The sequence below is a fragment of the Suricata suricatta genome, chromosome 4 (assembly GCF_006229205.1).
Source record: "Suricata suricatta isolate VVHF042 chromosome 4, meerkat_22Aug2017_6uvM2_HiC, whole genome shotgun sequence".
NCBI lineage: Eukaryota > Metazoa > Chordata > Mammalia > Carnivora > Herpestidae > Suricata > Suricata suricatta.
In genome coordinates, this window is record NC_043703.1 from 159,234,629 (window position 1) to 159,252,183 (window position 17,555).

The 17,555-nt window shown below is 42.2% G+C and overlaps 1 protein-coding gene across 1 annotated transcript in view; it reads left to right on the forward strand.

Moving 5' to 3' along the window:
* Window positions 1-17,555, forward strand: part of MBOAT2 (membrane bound O-acyltransferase domain containing 2) — a 65,673-nt gene that overhangs the window by 13,255 nt on the left and 34,863 nt on the right. Inside the window, exon 3 of the mRNA XM_029938343.1 lies at window positions 14,820-14,915. Coding sequence (XP_029794203.1) covers window positions 14,820-14,915 — 96 coding nt within the window. The remainder of the gene's footprint in view (window positions 1-14,819; window positions 14,916-17,555) is intronic.

Below are 17,555 nucleotides of genomic sequence, written 5' to 3' on the forward strand. Positions count from 1 at the left end.
GGCAGCGGTGGTCCCCGGGCCGCACGCTGGGGGGGGCGGGGCGCCGTCCTGGCCCGGCAGGGGTCGTTCTGGGGCCGCACGCAGCTCTGTCATCGGGAGCCATGTCATACTCTTGCTGCTGAAACTCTGCGCATGTATGACTTTGGTATAAACAGGGAAGAAGGAAGAGGTGAGCTCCCTTTGGGATGTTGACCTGGAATTATCGGCTGGGCTCCTGGGCCGCTTTCAGATGCCGCCGCACAGAGAAGTAATTCTTCAGGCTGCCTTCTGCGTACAAACCACTAAATGAAAACGGAAAAACTTGATTAATCATGCATTTTTAAAATAAGAAATATGAATAATTTTTAAGCAATGATCTTTCCAAGTCTCTGCTGATTTCATTAGACTTAAGATCTTGTTTGAAATATACTCAGAAATAGAACATTCAATTTGTTCTGTTCATTTCATTCACTCCTAGGTGAACAGATTCTCATCCTGCCGAGTAATTTACAATGTATTTACAGGACTGTTGTGGTTTTAGGAGAAAATTTTACATACATACGTATTGAACATTTTAGGAAATTGTGTCTCTGGTTAGTTAATTTTTAAAGTATGGTACTATTCTTCTGGTTACCTGTTACCAAAGTCAGTTTTTAAGCTCCTATAAATTATTTATTGAGCACTTTCCAGACTGTATTTCTCATTCGTGCCATCCTTAGGGTTAAATGTAACACACCCTACCAATATTTAATTTTTAGTTCTTGGCTTATGTTTATTGCTATTGAACTAGGTAAAAAAATAAAAAGTCTAGCCAGATGGAGCAAATTGTAGTTTTGATTATTTAATTTGAAATGGTATATTCTAGAAATGGAAGTATGGAATTGTGGATTGAAATTTTCAGATGGAGTTTGAGAGAAATGGATTTGCGATGTAGGTTTGGAGAGTTATTCTCTTCTAGGTGTTTGCTCAAACTGAGTGGAGTCTCGGCGACACGACAGCGCTCTCCTCTGGGCTTCAGCGGTCAGGTTTGGAGGCGCTGGTGTGAGTAAAACTCACTCCCTGACTTAAAGACTCGGTGACCCACGAGCAGATTTAACCCGAGGTCGCTGCTCTCAGCTGCGTTCCGGCCAGCAGTGCCACGGAGGCGGAGCGAGAGGGGCCAGAGAGACCGGGACGGCTTAGCTACACGCACTTATGTAAGAACAAAGTTATCTTTAAAGAGAAACAGAGCCCTGTCTCACCAAATTAATGTGAAAATAGCACCGATGGAAAATTGTGACCAACTTAAGACCACGCTGATGGTAACTAACTCGTCCTTCCCCTGATGCTGGGATTTCCGTGATCTGCCCGTGTACACGTGACGAGAGAGTTGAATGTTGCCAGGCTTCTCGAAGCTCACTCATGTGCTAGTGTTGTGAGTCTTTAATCATTCTTACTCCTTGGTTGTAATCAAAATAAAAGTCTCTGTAAATTTATGTCAGTCATGTCATTCATCCAGCAGAACCAAAGAAAAGAGGTTTGTTTCTTTTGTTTTTTAAAATTGTTTTTAATTAGCTCCTCAATCAATGGAAGTTCTTGAAAAAACGTGGACTCTGTTTGGGGTGTGGTCGGTAGCTGTTGGGGAGTCTTGAGCACTCTGGATGCAGAGTTTATGGCAGACGAGGGAGGGAGTGGGGGAGAAAACCAGTCAGGATTATGCTATTTTAGCAGTCCAGGCACGGACCTGCTCCCAGCGGACATTACTCAGTCGTGTGTGTGTGTGTGTGTGTGTGTGTGTGTGTTTATTTTTATTTATTTTGAGAGAGAGCAAAAGAGAATCCCAAGCAGGCTCTGCGCTGAGAGCTCAGATATGGGGCTTGAACTCATGAACTCTGAGATCATGACCTTGGCTGAAATCAAGAGTCAGACACTTAACCACCTGAGCCTCCAGATGCCCCAGTTTGTATATTTTGTAGATAGATTTGATCATGGAGATGAGTCATCCTGATTTCGCTATTAAGATGGATTTGGAGATTTGGGATTTGGGACGTGAGTCATAAAGACGTATCAAAAATGACAACAGTTTTTTGGGCAAAGCTGAAAGATGATGGTGTCTACAGTGATCAAGAAAACTAGAGAAAAGGTGGTGGTGTTGGTGGGGTCAGGATTTCTTCTTGGAACGTGTTAAGTTCCAGATGCCTACTAGGCAACACCCGGAGATGTTAGGTAGCTTGAGTTTGGAGAGGAGGAGACGTATCCAGGCTGGAAATTGAGAATCTGGGGGGTGTCAGTACATAATGGGTATATAAAGTCAGAGGGCAGCAGACATCCTTTTGGAAATAAGTAGCCGGAGAAGAAATCGAGCCCTAGGGCCCCAGGATGAGAAGGAACGTGCAGAGGAGATTGTGTAAAATGTGTTTATTTCCCAAATACTTTTAAATCAACGTTAGGTATAATTTACCAAAGACAAAACCCCCAGCTCAGTGAGTTTGGACAAACTTATAAAGTGTAACTACCATCAAATCAAGTTAGAGAACATTTTACTCATCCCCAAAGCTTCTTCCTCTCCCGGTGTGATCAGTCTGGCTCTGTTCCTGCAGCCAGTGATCTGTTTTCTGTCCATAGAGATGCGTTTTGCCTGTTGTAGAAATCTGTGTACAGGGAGCTGTATAGTAAGTAATCTTTTATGTCTGCCGCCCCCCCCCCCCGCCTTTTAAACTCAACTTAATGTCATAAAATTCCTCCATGTCAGTCCTTTTAAAAAAATTTTTATTACCTAATTTTAATAAGAATTATAATCTGAGACAAAGTATACTCTAAGACCTATACTTAGAAAGCCACAGAAATTTACCAGCAAGAAATTCATTTTGTAACTTTATTTGTTAATTTTTAAGTGTTTGTATTTATTTTTGAGAGAGAGAAGCATGTGTGTGGGGCATTGAGAGGGAGAGAGAGAATCAGGATTCTCCACGCTGTCAGCACAGAGCCTGACACAGGGCTCAACCCCTCAAAGCATGAGATCATGACTTGAGCCCAAATCAGGAGTAGACAGTTAACTGAGTAAGCCACCCAGGCACCCCTGTACTTTATTTTTTAATAGGAAATCTGACTCTGTGAATATCTTAATTAGGATGTTATTTAAGGGAACTTAAAATATATTTATGTATTACAATATGTATTTATAGTCATGGGAGTAATTGTGTTAGAATATATCAGTGTGTATATGTGTATGTACGTGTACATGTATTGGTGTATACAGACACAATGGTATGTGTGTGTTTATATTTTATACATGTATATATATTTATGACCCATATCTATCAGTCTATTTCTCTGTATGTGCACACACAGATAATATATAAATATATATGATTTTCTTAAAAAATTTTTTGAAATGTTTATTTATTTTAGAGTAGGAGACAGAGAGAGGGAGGGAGGGGCAGAGAGAAAGGGAGACAGAGAATCTGAAGCAGGCTCCAAGCTCTGAGCTGTCAGCACGGAGCCTGATGTGGGGCTCGAACTCATGAACCATGAGATCATGACCTGAGCCAAAGTCAGAGGGTTAACCAACTGAGCCACCCAGGTGCCCCTATATAATTTTCTTATATAAGCTACAGTAAAATACAATCTTATGATATGACTCAATCTTAAGTATTACATGGTATATTTGTTTTAATGACTTTTAATTGCATTTAAAACAAAGTATAGCAATTATTGTTAAAATGTTTATTTATTTTAAGAGAGAGAGAGAGAGAGAGAGAGAGAGAGAGAGAGAGAGAGAGAGAGAACAAGTGGGGGGGGACTGAGAGCAAGAGGGAATCCCAAACAGGCTTTGCGCTCAGCGCAGAGCCCGATGCGGAGCTTGAGCTCATGACTGTGAGATCATGATGTGAGCCGAAATCAAGAGTCGGACGCTTTACCAACGAAGCTACCCAGGCGCCTGCAAGTATAACAGTTATAATTTGTCTTTTATATAAGAAGGAACACCTGATTGAAAGATTCAGTCTGCTCAATTATTAAGGATTCCATGATGGATTTTCATTGCCAAGTGGCTTTCTATTGTATGGAGTTTATGTTCTACAATGTATGTGTCCTTTCTCCTGTTTATTAATGGACATTTGGGTTGTTTCAAAATTGGGGCTGTTATGGATAAAACTTCTAAAACATTTTTGTACAAGTTTTTTCGTGGATATATGTTTTCATTTCTCTTGCATGTTGTGCAGCAGGAGAGGAATTTCTGGGGCATAGGATAAAAGTATATTTAATTCTAAGAACTGCCAAACTTTTCCAAAGCGGTAATAGGCGTTTTCAGTCCTATTGCCCTGGTGATATACGACCTGTTCCTTTACAGCGTCACCAATGCGTGGTTTTATTCTTAATTTCAGTTGTTCTCATGGGCATGAGGTGGTATCTCACTATGATTTTAATTTGGATTTTTCATGATTGATGATGTCATGCATCTTTCTTACGTTTACTGGCCAGTTGTACACCTTCTTTTGGGATGTGTCTATTCAAATCTCTTGACTTGAACTTCATTATCATTTCATAATTCTTTCTTTTTATATTTGGATATAAGTCTTCTGTCAGTTTTATGAATTAGGAGTATTTTCTCCTAATCCATGACTTGCCTTTTTATTTTCTTAGTGGTGATTTTTTTATTAAGCTTTTAGTTTTAATTCTAGCACAGTTAACATTGTGTTACATTCATTTCAGATCTACAATATGGTGATTCCACACCTCCATACATTACTCCGTGCTTATGATAAGTGTTACCTTCGTGGTGATTTTTGAAGAATAGAACTTTGCCATCAAATTTTTGTTTTATAGTTTAGAGCTGTTTGTATCTTTTCTGAGAAATCCTCATCTGGCTTAAGATTGATGAACATTTTCTTGTAGAAGTTTTTATAGCTTTGTTGTTTAGGCTTAGATCATTGATACATTCTGAGTGAATTTTTGCGTGTGTTCTGAGTTAAAGGTTGAAATTAACTTTTTTTCTGTCTATAGATCCATGTGTCCCAGCACTGTTAACTGCAAATACCACCTCCTCTGTATTGGATTGCAACCTACCCCGTATGTGTGGCTTTATTTCTAGACTATTCTGCTCATTGATCTGTGTGCCTAACCTTACATAAGACTTGCACATCAGAATACGGACTTTCTCCTTGCTTTACCTTCCCCTTCTGTGTATGTTTGCGCCTCTGGTTCCTGTTTTATAGTGTTCCCTGTGTTTGTAAGGCTGTCTCAAAAATTATATAGAAATGCAAAGGCGACAGATTAGCCAACAGCGTGTTTGAAAGAGAAGAACAAAGTTTCGAGGTTTCACAACTCAGTGTAAGTACCTGATTTCAAGACTAAGTATAAGCAAATAGAGGAGGCAGAATAAGAGATGGTAAGTTAGTTTTCAGATGTGTGAGCCTTTCCCGAAGCTAAGCTTTAGGTCATCTGAGCTCACGCACCTGGGAAAGTGAATGGTTTAATTTGATTTTCGCACATTAAAACAGTTACTCCTTTGTTAGATTTCTGTCTTTATTCCTACGAGGACTTTGAACCTTTTGGTGAAGATGTTGCCTCTTTTCCTCGTTTTGAAAGAATTCTTTTTCATTTCCACTCAACATTTCTGGTTCATTCATCCCAGAGTCCCTGAGCTCTGTGTTTTTCCTAACAGTCTTCACTCTATACTTGATACCTAAATGAATAGATATTTAAGATGCGATTTCTCTTTTTGAAATGAGGCAGTAATTCAACATTTATATTTCTAAAAAGGAGAAAATGTTCTGTTCTAGAACTCTCCAAATGCACTTGATTTAATTTTGATATGCCTAATAATTGTATCAGGATGCTTTGGGCGGCAAAGGGCAGAAATCCCAACTCCGGCGTGGAGTGTTGTAAGCAGTAAAGAAAGATTGACCGCTCAGAGCAAGAAGGCATGGGGCAAGGCAGCTCTTTCTGATGAGTTCAGCAACTCCGTCTTAATGAGGGCATCAAAAAGTTCCACCTTCTGTTCTACCTGACTTCTTTATTCTGCCTTCCTGGCGGATTGATCTGGGCTTCAGTGAGCCACGTTCATAGGGGAAAGATGGCCGCAGCCCGTAGGATATGACGATACCAAGTGTCCTGCTTCATGAAGAAGAACAGCCTTTCCGGAAAGATCCATCCGTGTCAGGTTTCGCTGACCAGACCTAGGTTTGTGCCTCCCCGCAAACCAGCGGGGAAGACAGGATCGCAGTCCGTTGAGTTAGAGCCATCAGGATCCCTGTGTCTGCCTTATAATTATAATGGAGAGGAGGAGGGGTCAGAAGTCACCTAGCGCTCTTACCGTCACACAGGCAGGAGTAACAGAAAGTGGTGGAGCGCCATTTACATCCAGATCAGTTCTCTCTGGGGTGTTTTTACGGGTATATTTTTGTTTGAAGACATTTAGTGAAATTCTTACCTTGAGCATAGCACTTAGGTTAATACCGTGCACACACGTATCGGCCTGTGTGTCCACTTACCTCTACTGCTGTGTGAGTGTGCAGAGTCAAAGGCGTGCCCCAGCCCCTTGCCCCGTGTGATCGGACTCTAAGCAAAACAACAAAAGTTTGCCAGTAGGAATGTATTTCAATGGCAGATAATAGGGAAAAAGAATTCGCCACCCAGGATTCCTTCTGGATATCAGGTTATTCAGAAGCAATGCAGCAGCTCAGCGTGTCATTGAAGAAGCCTCTTTCTTCTCTTGTTCTTTCCTGCTGTCTGAGCCTGTTTGTCACCTCACTGGACCCAGGAGGGTTGCTGTGATAGCCATCACATCCATTTTCTAGGCAGAAAGAATTCAGAAGTGTGAAAAGCGACACCAGCTGTGTCTGTCCCTTTTTCTGTGTTCAGGAAATCTATCTAGCATTGTGCATTAGAAAAACATGTGGGGCACCTGGGTGGCTCAGTCGGTTGAGTGCCAGCTTCGGCTCAGGTCATGATCTCACAGTTCGTGGGTTCAAGCCCCGCATCTGGCTCTAGGCTGATGGCTTGGAGCCTAGAGCCTCCTTTGGATTCTGTGTCTCCCTTTCTCTCTGCCTGTCTTCCACTTGTGCTGTTTCCCTCTCTCAAAAAATAACACTAAAAATTTTTTATAAAAAAAAAAGAAATACATTGTGAGCCATAGGTGTAATTCTAAATTTCCCCATACTCACAGTTTAAAAAGTAAAAAAGAAATGTATTAATTTTAGTGATTTGTTTTACCCAGTGTATCCAAAATACTATCATTTCCAAATGCAGTCGATGTAAAGATTATTAACAATGTGTCTGATTCTTTTTTAAGGCCTCAAAAAGCAGGAAGTATTTTACAGCTACAGAAAATCTCAACTTAGACCAGCCACGTCTCAGGTGCTGTGTAACCACACGTGGCCGGTCAGTGGCGCACTAGGAAACGCTAGCAATGAGCTGGCTTTCTGGGGAAGCCAGATGCATAAATATACGTACACAAGTTTATTATAAATGTTACTAACATAGTGGATATATAGTTCATAACTTACAAATAATAATAAACTATACCATATTCCTTATTGTACATTTCATAGAGCCATGCTTTCGCTGATTTTTGCCAAACTCTTCCAGCTCCCCTCGGGCTGCTGTTCAACCGTGATATGACAGGGCCGTATTAACTAAATGTCTGGTTACCGATCAGCTCAGTAAAGAAGTCGCTCACGTCATGGACAAACGAATGTGGTTCTAAAATGGACGGTGTTTGATATGTCTGCTTATGCTAACGAGGAAGATGAAAACAAGATGTATGTTGGGAAGTCACTCATCTGTCCATGTGTGAGCAACTTCTTTTGCTGCATCGAGTGACAGGCCTTGCAGAATGGAAGAGTATTCCCTCTTTCTCTGTTATTCACAACACGATGGCTGTAGTCCTGGCGCCCTCCTAAAAGATTAATGTGCATTTCCTTCATCGTTTTACCCCCCCCATCATTTTGTTCAGCATTTTAATTCTAACTTGGGTCAGTACACTTGCCCATAAATATTTTAGGCTTCAAAGACCATTGCAGTTGCGGTCACAGCTGTTCAGCTCTGCTGTTTTAGGGTGAAAGTGGACCTGGACCCACGTACACAAACGGGCACGGGTGTGGCCAAAGACAAAATTTTATTTATGAAACCAGGCAGTGAGCCAAGTTTGGTCTGCAGCCTTTAGCTTATTGATCCTTGGTTTAAATGACCAGGAAGATTTATGGTGTTTGCCCGTTTTTGTAATGTAAGTGCTTCATGGTAGCTGTAAAGTGACAAACTTGGAGTCCTTGAATGTGGGACTGGGAAGAAGTGCTCAGTAGCTCACCTTTATATAGTATTTTTGTCACACAGATGCAGGACATGTAAATAGCCTCAAGAGCACAGAAAATAGCAAATGATAAGAAGGAATTGGGAAGTGATGAGTTTTGAATATTTAATGCCTCTTTAAATACTGTTTACTTAGTTAAAAAAATTTTTTAACATTTATTTAGTTTTTGAGAGACGGAGACAGAGCGAGAGTGGGAGAGGGCAGAGAGAGAGGGAGACACAGAATCAGATGCAGGCTCCAGGCTCTGAGATGTCAGCACAGAGCCCGATGTGGGACTTGAACCCACGAACCGTGAGATCGTGACCTGAGTCGAAGTTGGATGCTTAACCCATTGAGCCACCTAGGTGCCCCCTGTTTACTTAAATTTATGTTCCTATCACTTAATTTTTAATAATGGCTGTGTTTAAAACCAGTTTATGAAAATCCTTAAACTAACAGCTTTTCTGAGCTGCCATGAGACTGACCTAGGACAGTGGCCGCCATATTGGACAGCACGGACCTCTGACGTAGGACAGAGGTCACCATATTGGACAGCACAACATCAGTCTTTGCCGATGGCCTCAGGAGACAAGATCTGTGTGTTCTGCCACTCTAGCTGCAGGAGAGGCTGGGAACTGGACAGTTAGCCTTTTGGACTTTTTAGTAAAGGAAAGCAGAGGACAGAGGAGATGGAAATGCACGTGGAGTGAATCAACCTAGAGTGTCTACTCTACTCCAGCTTTGTTCTAGAACTTCTTCCATGACATTATCAGTATATGTTTATATACACACAAATGTGTGTATATATAGATATATCTCCATACAGGGTTTTGGTACCTAAAATGGATTATTCTTCAGTTTACTTTTTTTGCTTAAGTGACTTTCATTATGTGTACATATAGATGTCTCTTTAATCACTATTACTGAATTCCATAGTGTTGTTTTCTATTTTATTCTTTCCGTTTATTTTAACTAATATCAGAGACATTTTGTTGGTTTTCTATTTTTATTTATTTATATGCAGTATAAATTTTATATTACTTACATATAGTACTTTAGTGAATATCTATGTATATATCCTTGTGAATGTATGTAAGTATTTTTATTTTTGGGGGGAGACTCCAGAAAGTGAAACTGGTAGTGCAGCGAGCACGCCCAGATTCTGCTGTATACCACAAAATCACTGGCCAAAAAAAGGGCTGCTGAAAATTTTGTTCCCACCAACAGCATGTGAGGGTGCCTGTTTTCCCTACCCAAACTGGATATTGCCTATTTTTAAACTTTTGGCAGTGATGTTGGACAAGTTATTATTCTAGTATGCATTTCTGGATTATTCCTATGACTTCCTGATGATTCCTTATCTTGAATCACATTTCTTTTTTTTTTTTAAGTTTATTTTTTTTTAAGTAATCTTTCTACCCATCATGGGGCTTGAACCCACGGCCCTGAGATCAAGAGCTGCACACTCCTCCAGCTGAGGCAGCCAGGCGCCCCCTACTTATTTTTCTCAGTGGACTGCTTAATAATTATTTTTAATTCTGTAATTTACTCATTCACGTTCTCATCCATTTTCACTTGATTTCTTAATCCTTGTTGATAATGTAGAATTTTTTTATTTATTAAAGATATTAACCTACTGTATGTAGTAAACAATTTCTATTGTTTCTTTAATTTTCTGTCATCTGTCCTATAGAAATTTCCAATGTTTATATAGTATTTGTCAGATTTTATTTTCATGGCATTTATGATTTTTCTTATGGTTATCAAGGTTTCCCTATCCCAGAATTTTAGGGACATTCCTTTGTATTTTTATTTTGGTACTTTTTTTATTGTCCTATTTTTTTTACATGAAGATCTGTTCATAATCTGGATTTTTGTACGTGTGTGTGTAGTGTGAACCAGGAAACTATTTTATTTTTATTTCTGAAAGAAGAGCTAACTTTCTAACCTCTTTTACCTTATTCATCCTTCTCCCATTCATTTCTGATGCCAGCTTGGTAGTCATAAACAGAAACTTCTAGTTGGATAAGTCTGTGTTTGAACTTCTCTGGTTAATTTTCTGATCTGTTTATGAAACAAATAAACCACAAATCACTGTGATGTGCTCTTCTGTCTGCTGGGAGCGGGCAAGTCCTCCTCATCATGTGGTTACTTGGTTTTCCAGAAGACCTTGAAGGTCAGCGGGTCAGACAGGTCCACCTGAATATTGTTAGGATATTTATTGGGATTGTGATGTCCAATTTAGAGATTAATTTGAGAAGAATGGATTTTATGTTATTGGAATTTTCAGAATAAGTCTAAAATTAAGTTAATCTCTGGTAACACATTGACTGTTCCTTTCCCACCTGAAAAACTCCCACATCCCTTCCCCAGGAATCCATAGTGTCTCAAGCCAACAAAGTATTTAGTGTTTTGATAGATTTTTTTTAAGATTTTTAAAAAAAATGTTTATTTTTGAGAGTGAGAGAAAGTGTGCATGCACAAGTCGGGGAGGGGCAGAGAGAGAGGGAGAGAGAGAATTCCAAGCAGGCTCCACACTGTCCGCACAGAGCTCAGCGTGGGGCTGGATCTCACAACTGTGAGATCATGACCTGAGCTGGAACCAAAGGTCGGGTGCTTAACCCACGGAGCCCCCCAGGCGTCCGTGTTGTGATTTTTCATGGTTCTAAGTGTTGGCTGCATTTGGCTGGACAATTTTGTGTGTGTTCTTGCACGGTCGATATTAACATTGGCCGGAGCTGCCGTCATTTGGACACTTGCCATCGAAGCGGTTCTTCTGCGACCAGCAGCGATGTTGGCCATGGGCGGGAGGTCAGCAGGGATTGTTGACTCATGTGTCACCTCCCCGTGTGGGCTCCGTGTGCTCACACGTGATGACTGGGCTCTGCGTGCACTAAGGACCAGCATTTCAAGAAGGAAATGGAGGATGCGGCAGCACCTCTCACGACCGGGCCTTGACGTTTCGGGAAGTCATTTCCATTATGGTCTATTGGGTAAACCACGTTACTAAGTCTAACCCAGATTCCAGGGGAAGAGAATTATATTCCACCTCGTGCTGTTCGGAGCCGCGTGTGCCGCAGGGTTTTCAGCAGGGGCAGCGATCCGCACTCTGGCCTGCGCAGTTTACGATACATCCTCCATGAAAAGTATCCTCCGTTCCTCTCAGGACCCCCGGAGTGTCACCTCCTTGTGGCCTCAAGCTCGACACTTCCATCGTGTCATCTAAGTCAGGTCTGTTGTGGATGAGGCTTCTTCAGTGTGGCTCCTCAAGTACAGCTCTTGCCCACGTGAGGACAGTGCACCAACGGGGCCGGGTTTTGCTCCCCTCCCCCCGGTACCCAGGACACAGTGGCGAACAGTGATAGGGTACTTACAGTAGGTCCTTCTGTTAAAAAAGGAGAGGAAGGGGCACCTGGGTGGCTCAGTTGGTTAAGGATCCAGCTTCGGCTCAGGGCATGATCTCATGGTTTGTGGGTTCGAGCCCCGCATCGGGCTCTGTGCTGACAGCTCAGAGCCTGGAGCCTGCTTCGGATTCTGTGTCTCCCTCTCGCTCTGACCCTCCTCTGCTTGCACTCTCTCTCTCTGTTTCTCAAAAATAATAAAAAAAAAATTAAAAAATAAATAAAAAAAGAGGAATGCAAGTCGCTTGGCAAGCTCTGGTCCCCAGCACCTGCGGGATCCAGATGGACACCTGTTACCCGTACCTTGAGTGGGGCCCCCATGGAGTCCCTGTGAGTTGGTCCCTGTGGCTCCTGATCTGGACCCTGAGCTGCGCTTCATTTTTACACAAGTAGCAGCCAGATTCTGCAGTTGAATAGCTTCCTCAGCCCACTGCTTACCAGCAGGTAACTGGGGACATGACAGTCTCTTCACTTAGAGCTGTTCCTCCCTTTGAGTCCAGTCTCATAGAACTCTGAAAAACAGGTGTGGGCTTCCTGTGTGTCCAGCTGTCAATCTGCGCTGGACAGAAGCCACCCGCCAGGCCTCTTTCAGACGGCCTCCTCTCTCTTTGGTCTCAAGGTGCTGTGGGACAGCCCCCTTCAGGGTCTTGAAAACGTTCTCGTCCAGCAGAGGGTCTAAGAGGCAGAACCTTGAGACTCATGGAAACTTGTTTTTCTCTGAGAGGTTCTCTAAAGATGTGTCCTTACGTCTCCCTGAAGTGTCGTAAAATGATTCTCCTGACTCATCGTCACTGTGGCTGCTCGAGGAATATTTTGTGACTGAAAAGACTCTCCTGAGCCCTTTCAATGTGTTTTTTTTTTAATAAATTCTGCTAAAAACCTGAACACTTCTCTTCTTTTAGCTCATTGCTCTGTATCCACACTGTGTCGTGTGCACCTGAAAGGAACCCGTCAGCACTTCTGGAAGGTGTTTTCTATCTCCCGCCTCAGAGTGAGCGGCAGTGGTACCCGGCTTCTGTGGCCTCGCATCACAGTTCCCTTCCCGCCCTCGGTCCTCACCCCCCATCTCCTCAAGGCCTTACTGTTTCCAGAAAAGCTGCCACCCCGTCCCAAAGCCAGTGCCCCGCATCCGGGTTTTGTTACGGCAGCGCCCCGTTTTCACTTCACCGGTTCCTCTTCTGCTTGCACCACTCCACCACCCCGCGGTGGCCTGAAACAAACAGGTGTGTGGTCTTGCTAATGCTCTTGTGGGTCAGGGAATCCGGCAAGGGTCAGCCGGAGAGATCGTCTCTGTGCCAGGGCGTCGGCTTTGCTGCCCCCTGTCCCACGACTCGGAGTCGGTCTCTCTCCCCCACGGGCTGTTTCGTCTTCCGGAGCTTCTGCGCGTGGTGATCTCCGCACACTCCCCTTCTGTCCCGACGACCGGCTTCCCAAAGGCGGGGGGTAGAAAGTGCCAGGCTGATTACGGGCTCTCCTTGGAACGAGCACAGTGTGATTCCTGCCATCATCCACCGGTCAGAGGAGTTGAAGGTCAACCCAGGTTCAGTGGGTAGAGAAATAGACTCTTGTTCTCAATGGGGCCGGGGCGGGGGGGCGGGGGGGGGGGGGGGGCGCAAACGGTCAGGTTGTAGGACACTGTATGAAATGAGAGACATTGTCGCCAGATGTCAGTGAGCCACATGATTTTTAGGAATTACTTTAAGTTTGATTTGCAAACTCTGCGTGTGAGCATGCGTGGGTGCTGTTTTGTCAGATACAGCTGTGGCGAGTATCTTAGCTTTGTAAACATCTCGGTCAGGAAGCTACCCTCCTTCCCCCCCTCAGGAGTCATCACATAGATCCAAATTACCCATGTCTCAAGCTTAAAAGATCTCTTTCATAAAACTACCTAAATTGCCGACATAAGAAACTTATTAGCCAAATATATTGTTTTTTTTACCCTATTGATTCCTTCTATAGTACCCGTGTTTTAGAAAGTCTATCCCCAATTTGAGAACATTTGAATATTTATCCACATTTCCTGTGTGTTTTGGTTTTAATGTTGTACAGTAATTCTTTAAAAATTTTTTTTTAATATTTATTTTTGAGAGAGAGAGAGAAAAAAATGGTTGAGTGGGGGAGGGGAGACACAGACTCTGAAACAGGCTCAGGCCCCTAGCTGTCAGGACGGAGCCCAACTTGTGGCTCGAACCCACGGACTGCAAGATCATGTCCTGACCTGAAGTTGGATGCTTAACCGGTGAGCCACCCGGGCGCCCCTTAATGTTGTACAGTAATTCTTTAGTTCATCTGGAATTATCTTGTTAACTATTTAGATGACAATCCATCCCTGGTAATTTGCATTGCAGGTTTTTTAAAAAATTTATTTATTTTTGAGAGACAGAGAAGGAGCACAAGTGGGAGAGGGACAGAGAGAGAGAGAGAGAGAGAGAGACACAGAATCTGAAACAGCTCCAGGGTGTGAGCTGTCAGCACAGAGCCCAACGTGGGGCTTGAACTCACAAACTGTGAGATGATGACCTGAGCCAAAGTCAGACACTTCACCTACTGAGCCACCCAGGCGCCCTCCACTGCAGGCTTTATCCTCTGCAATGTTAAGTGTTCTAGAATCTGCTTCTGTTGTTATGTGAATTATTCTCCATACTATGTGTTTAAGTATTGTGACTGTCTCAGGCACGTTGAGATGTGAAAATCACTGAATGTTCATGCCTGTAATATGTGAGTACATGCTACCTGATCCCACGCTAAGGATATGTGATTTTAAACTGTTAAAACAAGAATTTGTTTAATGTATAATCTAGCCAAATATTTTTATGCCAAGTTGTGTTTTCTAAAAAGGAGGAATAAATAGAAAAAATACCAATACTCAGTTTTATACTTGTGAACATGACTTTCAAATATGGAATTTGGTTTATGGAGGTCTTTCAGAAGGAAAAACTTACTGAAAGCATTGCTTAAATGGATTTACCATTGACGGTGGTACAAAAGCCAAGTAAACCAGATACTAGTAAAGAGTTTCTACAATTTATTGAAGCAAGCTGTTTGTGGAGTAGGTCTAGAAATAGTTAATTTTTGAACCATATCCTATTGTTAATAAAATATTTTAAAATGTATTCTTTATCAAAATGAATCTTTTATTTTCACTAATCTGGTTTGTTTTTGTTTTCCAGATATTGTTTTCTGTTTGCTTTGGGATACCTCACAGTGTGCCAAATTACTAGAGTCTATATCTTTGATTATGGACAATATTCTGCTGATTTTTCAGGGTAAGAGTAAAACTTTGATTCCGTAGCCTGTTTTACCTCCTGTCACGTTGGGGAAAGGACAGCCGATGGTTGCATTTAGTAGTTCTAATGAAAAGCTATCGACAAACGTTTTAGTTGAAAATTCATCTGAGTTGAGACATTTACTTCTTGTAAAGTGGTCTTTTGTAAGTGCTGGATAAGTCACAAGATGACCTGTCCTTTTAAGTTGACTTATATAAAATTTCTAAACGTGTTGCAACTGAGTTTATTGTATGGCGTTCTGATCTTGAAAGCATTTCCTGATTTTACAGAACTCTCTGCCGTCAGTTGTAACTGTTGAAAACCAGCCCCTCAGCCTGTAGCCTTGACTCTCTCCCTTTGATCTCCTGAGCGAACCCCTTTTGTACAGTCATTCAGCAACTTCTCCCTACGATCTGGTCACTTCTGCTTCGTGACACCCCCTGAGACTTTTCTTTGGCCCAGAGGTCCTCGGCCGAACCTTGTCCTTTGAACTTTCCAGAGAAGATATTTGGATATGTATTTTAGTTGTATGCATTTCATTTTTACAGAATGTTCTACATTCTTAAGTCTAGCATTCAGCTGAGTAGTGGAAATAACTTCTGGCTTTTTTGTTCCGTCCGAGGGGATGAAGTCCCTCCATGGCACCCTTTGTCCTGTAACAAACGGGTTAAATGTCTATTCCAGGATAAATGGAGGCCAAGTCCTTAAGGACTGTCGTGCTCACCATCTTTGTAAAGGGACCTCTGCTAAGGATGAGCAAAGTACAAAAAATAAAGAATGTCATGGCATCTCTGCAAAAAAGTTATTCAGCATTAGAAAGAGGCCAAAGTTGTATGAGCTTAGAGAAAAATTACTGCTACGAAACAAGAGAATTTTAGAAGCTGAAGTTTTCTCTTTCTCCTTAATGCAGTTAAGTAGATTTTCCTTTTTTAAAATAGATTTGAAAATATATATTTGGATGAAAGGAGATTGCATGCAAAAGAACAAACAAAACCCAAAACAAACTGATTAAATACACTTCACAAACTAATTAAATTAGTGATATATTGGGTAGAATAGAGAAGTCTTCCCGGCATTGAGAAAAGCCGAACAGGCGCTGGCGGTCTAGCTTATAAATAATAGATATTGTTGAACAGAAAGAGCTAACGGGCAGAATCAGGAAGTAGGTCGGGGCACTGAAAATCCTCATGAACTTGACGGTGTAAGCCCCGTCACACGACGTCATTAGGGAATAATGAAAGTAGGAACTAGTTGTGAATGTTTACAGGAGTCAAGATCATGTAGACAGTTTAATCTTCCTGGGAACAGTGACCCTACTCGTCTTGTTCGTCAGGGTATCCGTAGTGTTTAGCACGTAGTGACATTAAGTAAACACTTCCTGGAACAATAATAATAATAATACCTCAGTTAAGAGGAAAGTAGAAGATCCAGTGAGAAAAATGGGGGAAAATAACAAACAGCGTAGAAAACCTGAGCAATGTGGGCGAAGTTGTGCCAAGGTAAATTCAGAGCTTTAGTGGGGCGCCTGGGGGGCTCAGTCGGTTAAGCATCCGACTTCGGCTCAGGTCATGATTTCATGGTTTGTGGGTTGGAGCCCTGCGTCAGACTGTTCTGACAGCGTGGAGCCTGGAGCCTGCTTCCAATTCTGTGTCTCCCTCTCTCTCTGCCGCTCCCATGCTCGCTCACGCTATCTCTCTTTCAAAAATAAATAAACATTAAAAAAAATTCAGAGCTTCCATGCTTGCATTATAGTGAATGAAAAATGAATTAATTAAGCATTAGTATGAAATATAAACAAAAAAAATTCTCTTGACTAATTTAGTTTATGCAAAGATAACAGAAATGTTAACATCAGCAGCTCGAAGTTAATACTGTAAAATCATGGATTTTCAAGAGAAGTGACTCCAGGGCCGCTAGGCAGGTGAGGCTGAGCCCTCTGGTCTCACTGTAGCCGCTACGGCTCTGTGTCTCCAGCTTATCCTTTGGAGATTCCACATAATACTTCATTTAACAAATATTGTGCTGCTTATATTTTTAAAAGGTGAAAGATTTATATGATCTGAAGAGAAAGCAGAGTATTGTGCTGCTTATATTTTTAAACTGCCAGATTTCAAAAGCAGTCTGCCGTCGCTAAATTGAGTCCATTCATGCGGTTCAGATCCGCGTGACGCAGGGTTTACTGGGTCCTCACAGCTGCTCCTTTGGTTGATCGACTCATCACCTTTCTTATTTCTCTAACCTGATACTCGAACCTTGTTACTCTCAGCTGGAGAGAGACTAACTGCTGTTAAAACGTCAGAATTTCAGTGGCTTGCCATGATAGACGTTTATTTCTCAGTGACGTTGACAGTCCACTGAAGAGGAAGGCTTTGCTTCACACAGTCGTTTAGAGAAGTTTCATTCTTAGAGCTTTGCCTCCTTCAGCGGCTCTGGAACCCTCTTTTTTTTGTGTTTGTTTAAAAACAATTTTTTTTAATGTTTATTTTTGAGAGAGAGAGAAACAGAGCACAAGCAGGGGAGGGGCAGAGGGAGAGGGAGACAGAATCTGAGGCAGGCCCGAGGCTCCGATCTGTCAGCACAGAGCCTCCCCACAAGGGGCTCGAACCCGCGAGCCGTGAGACCATGACCTGAGCCGAAGGG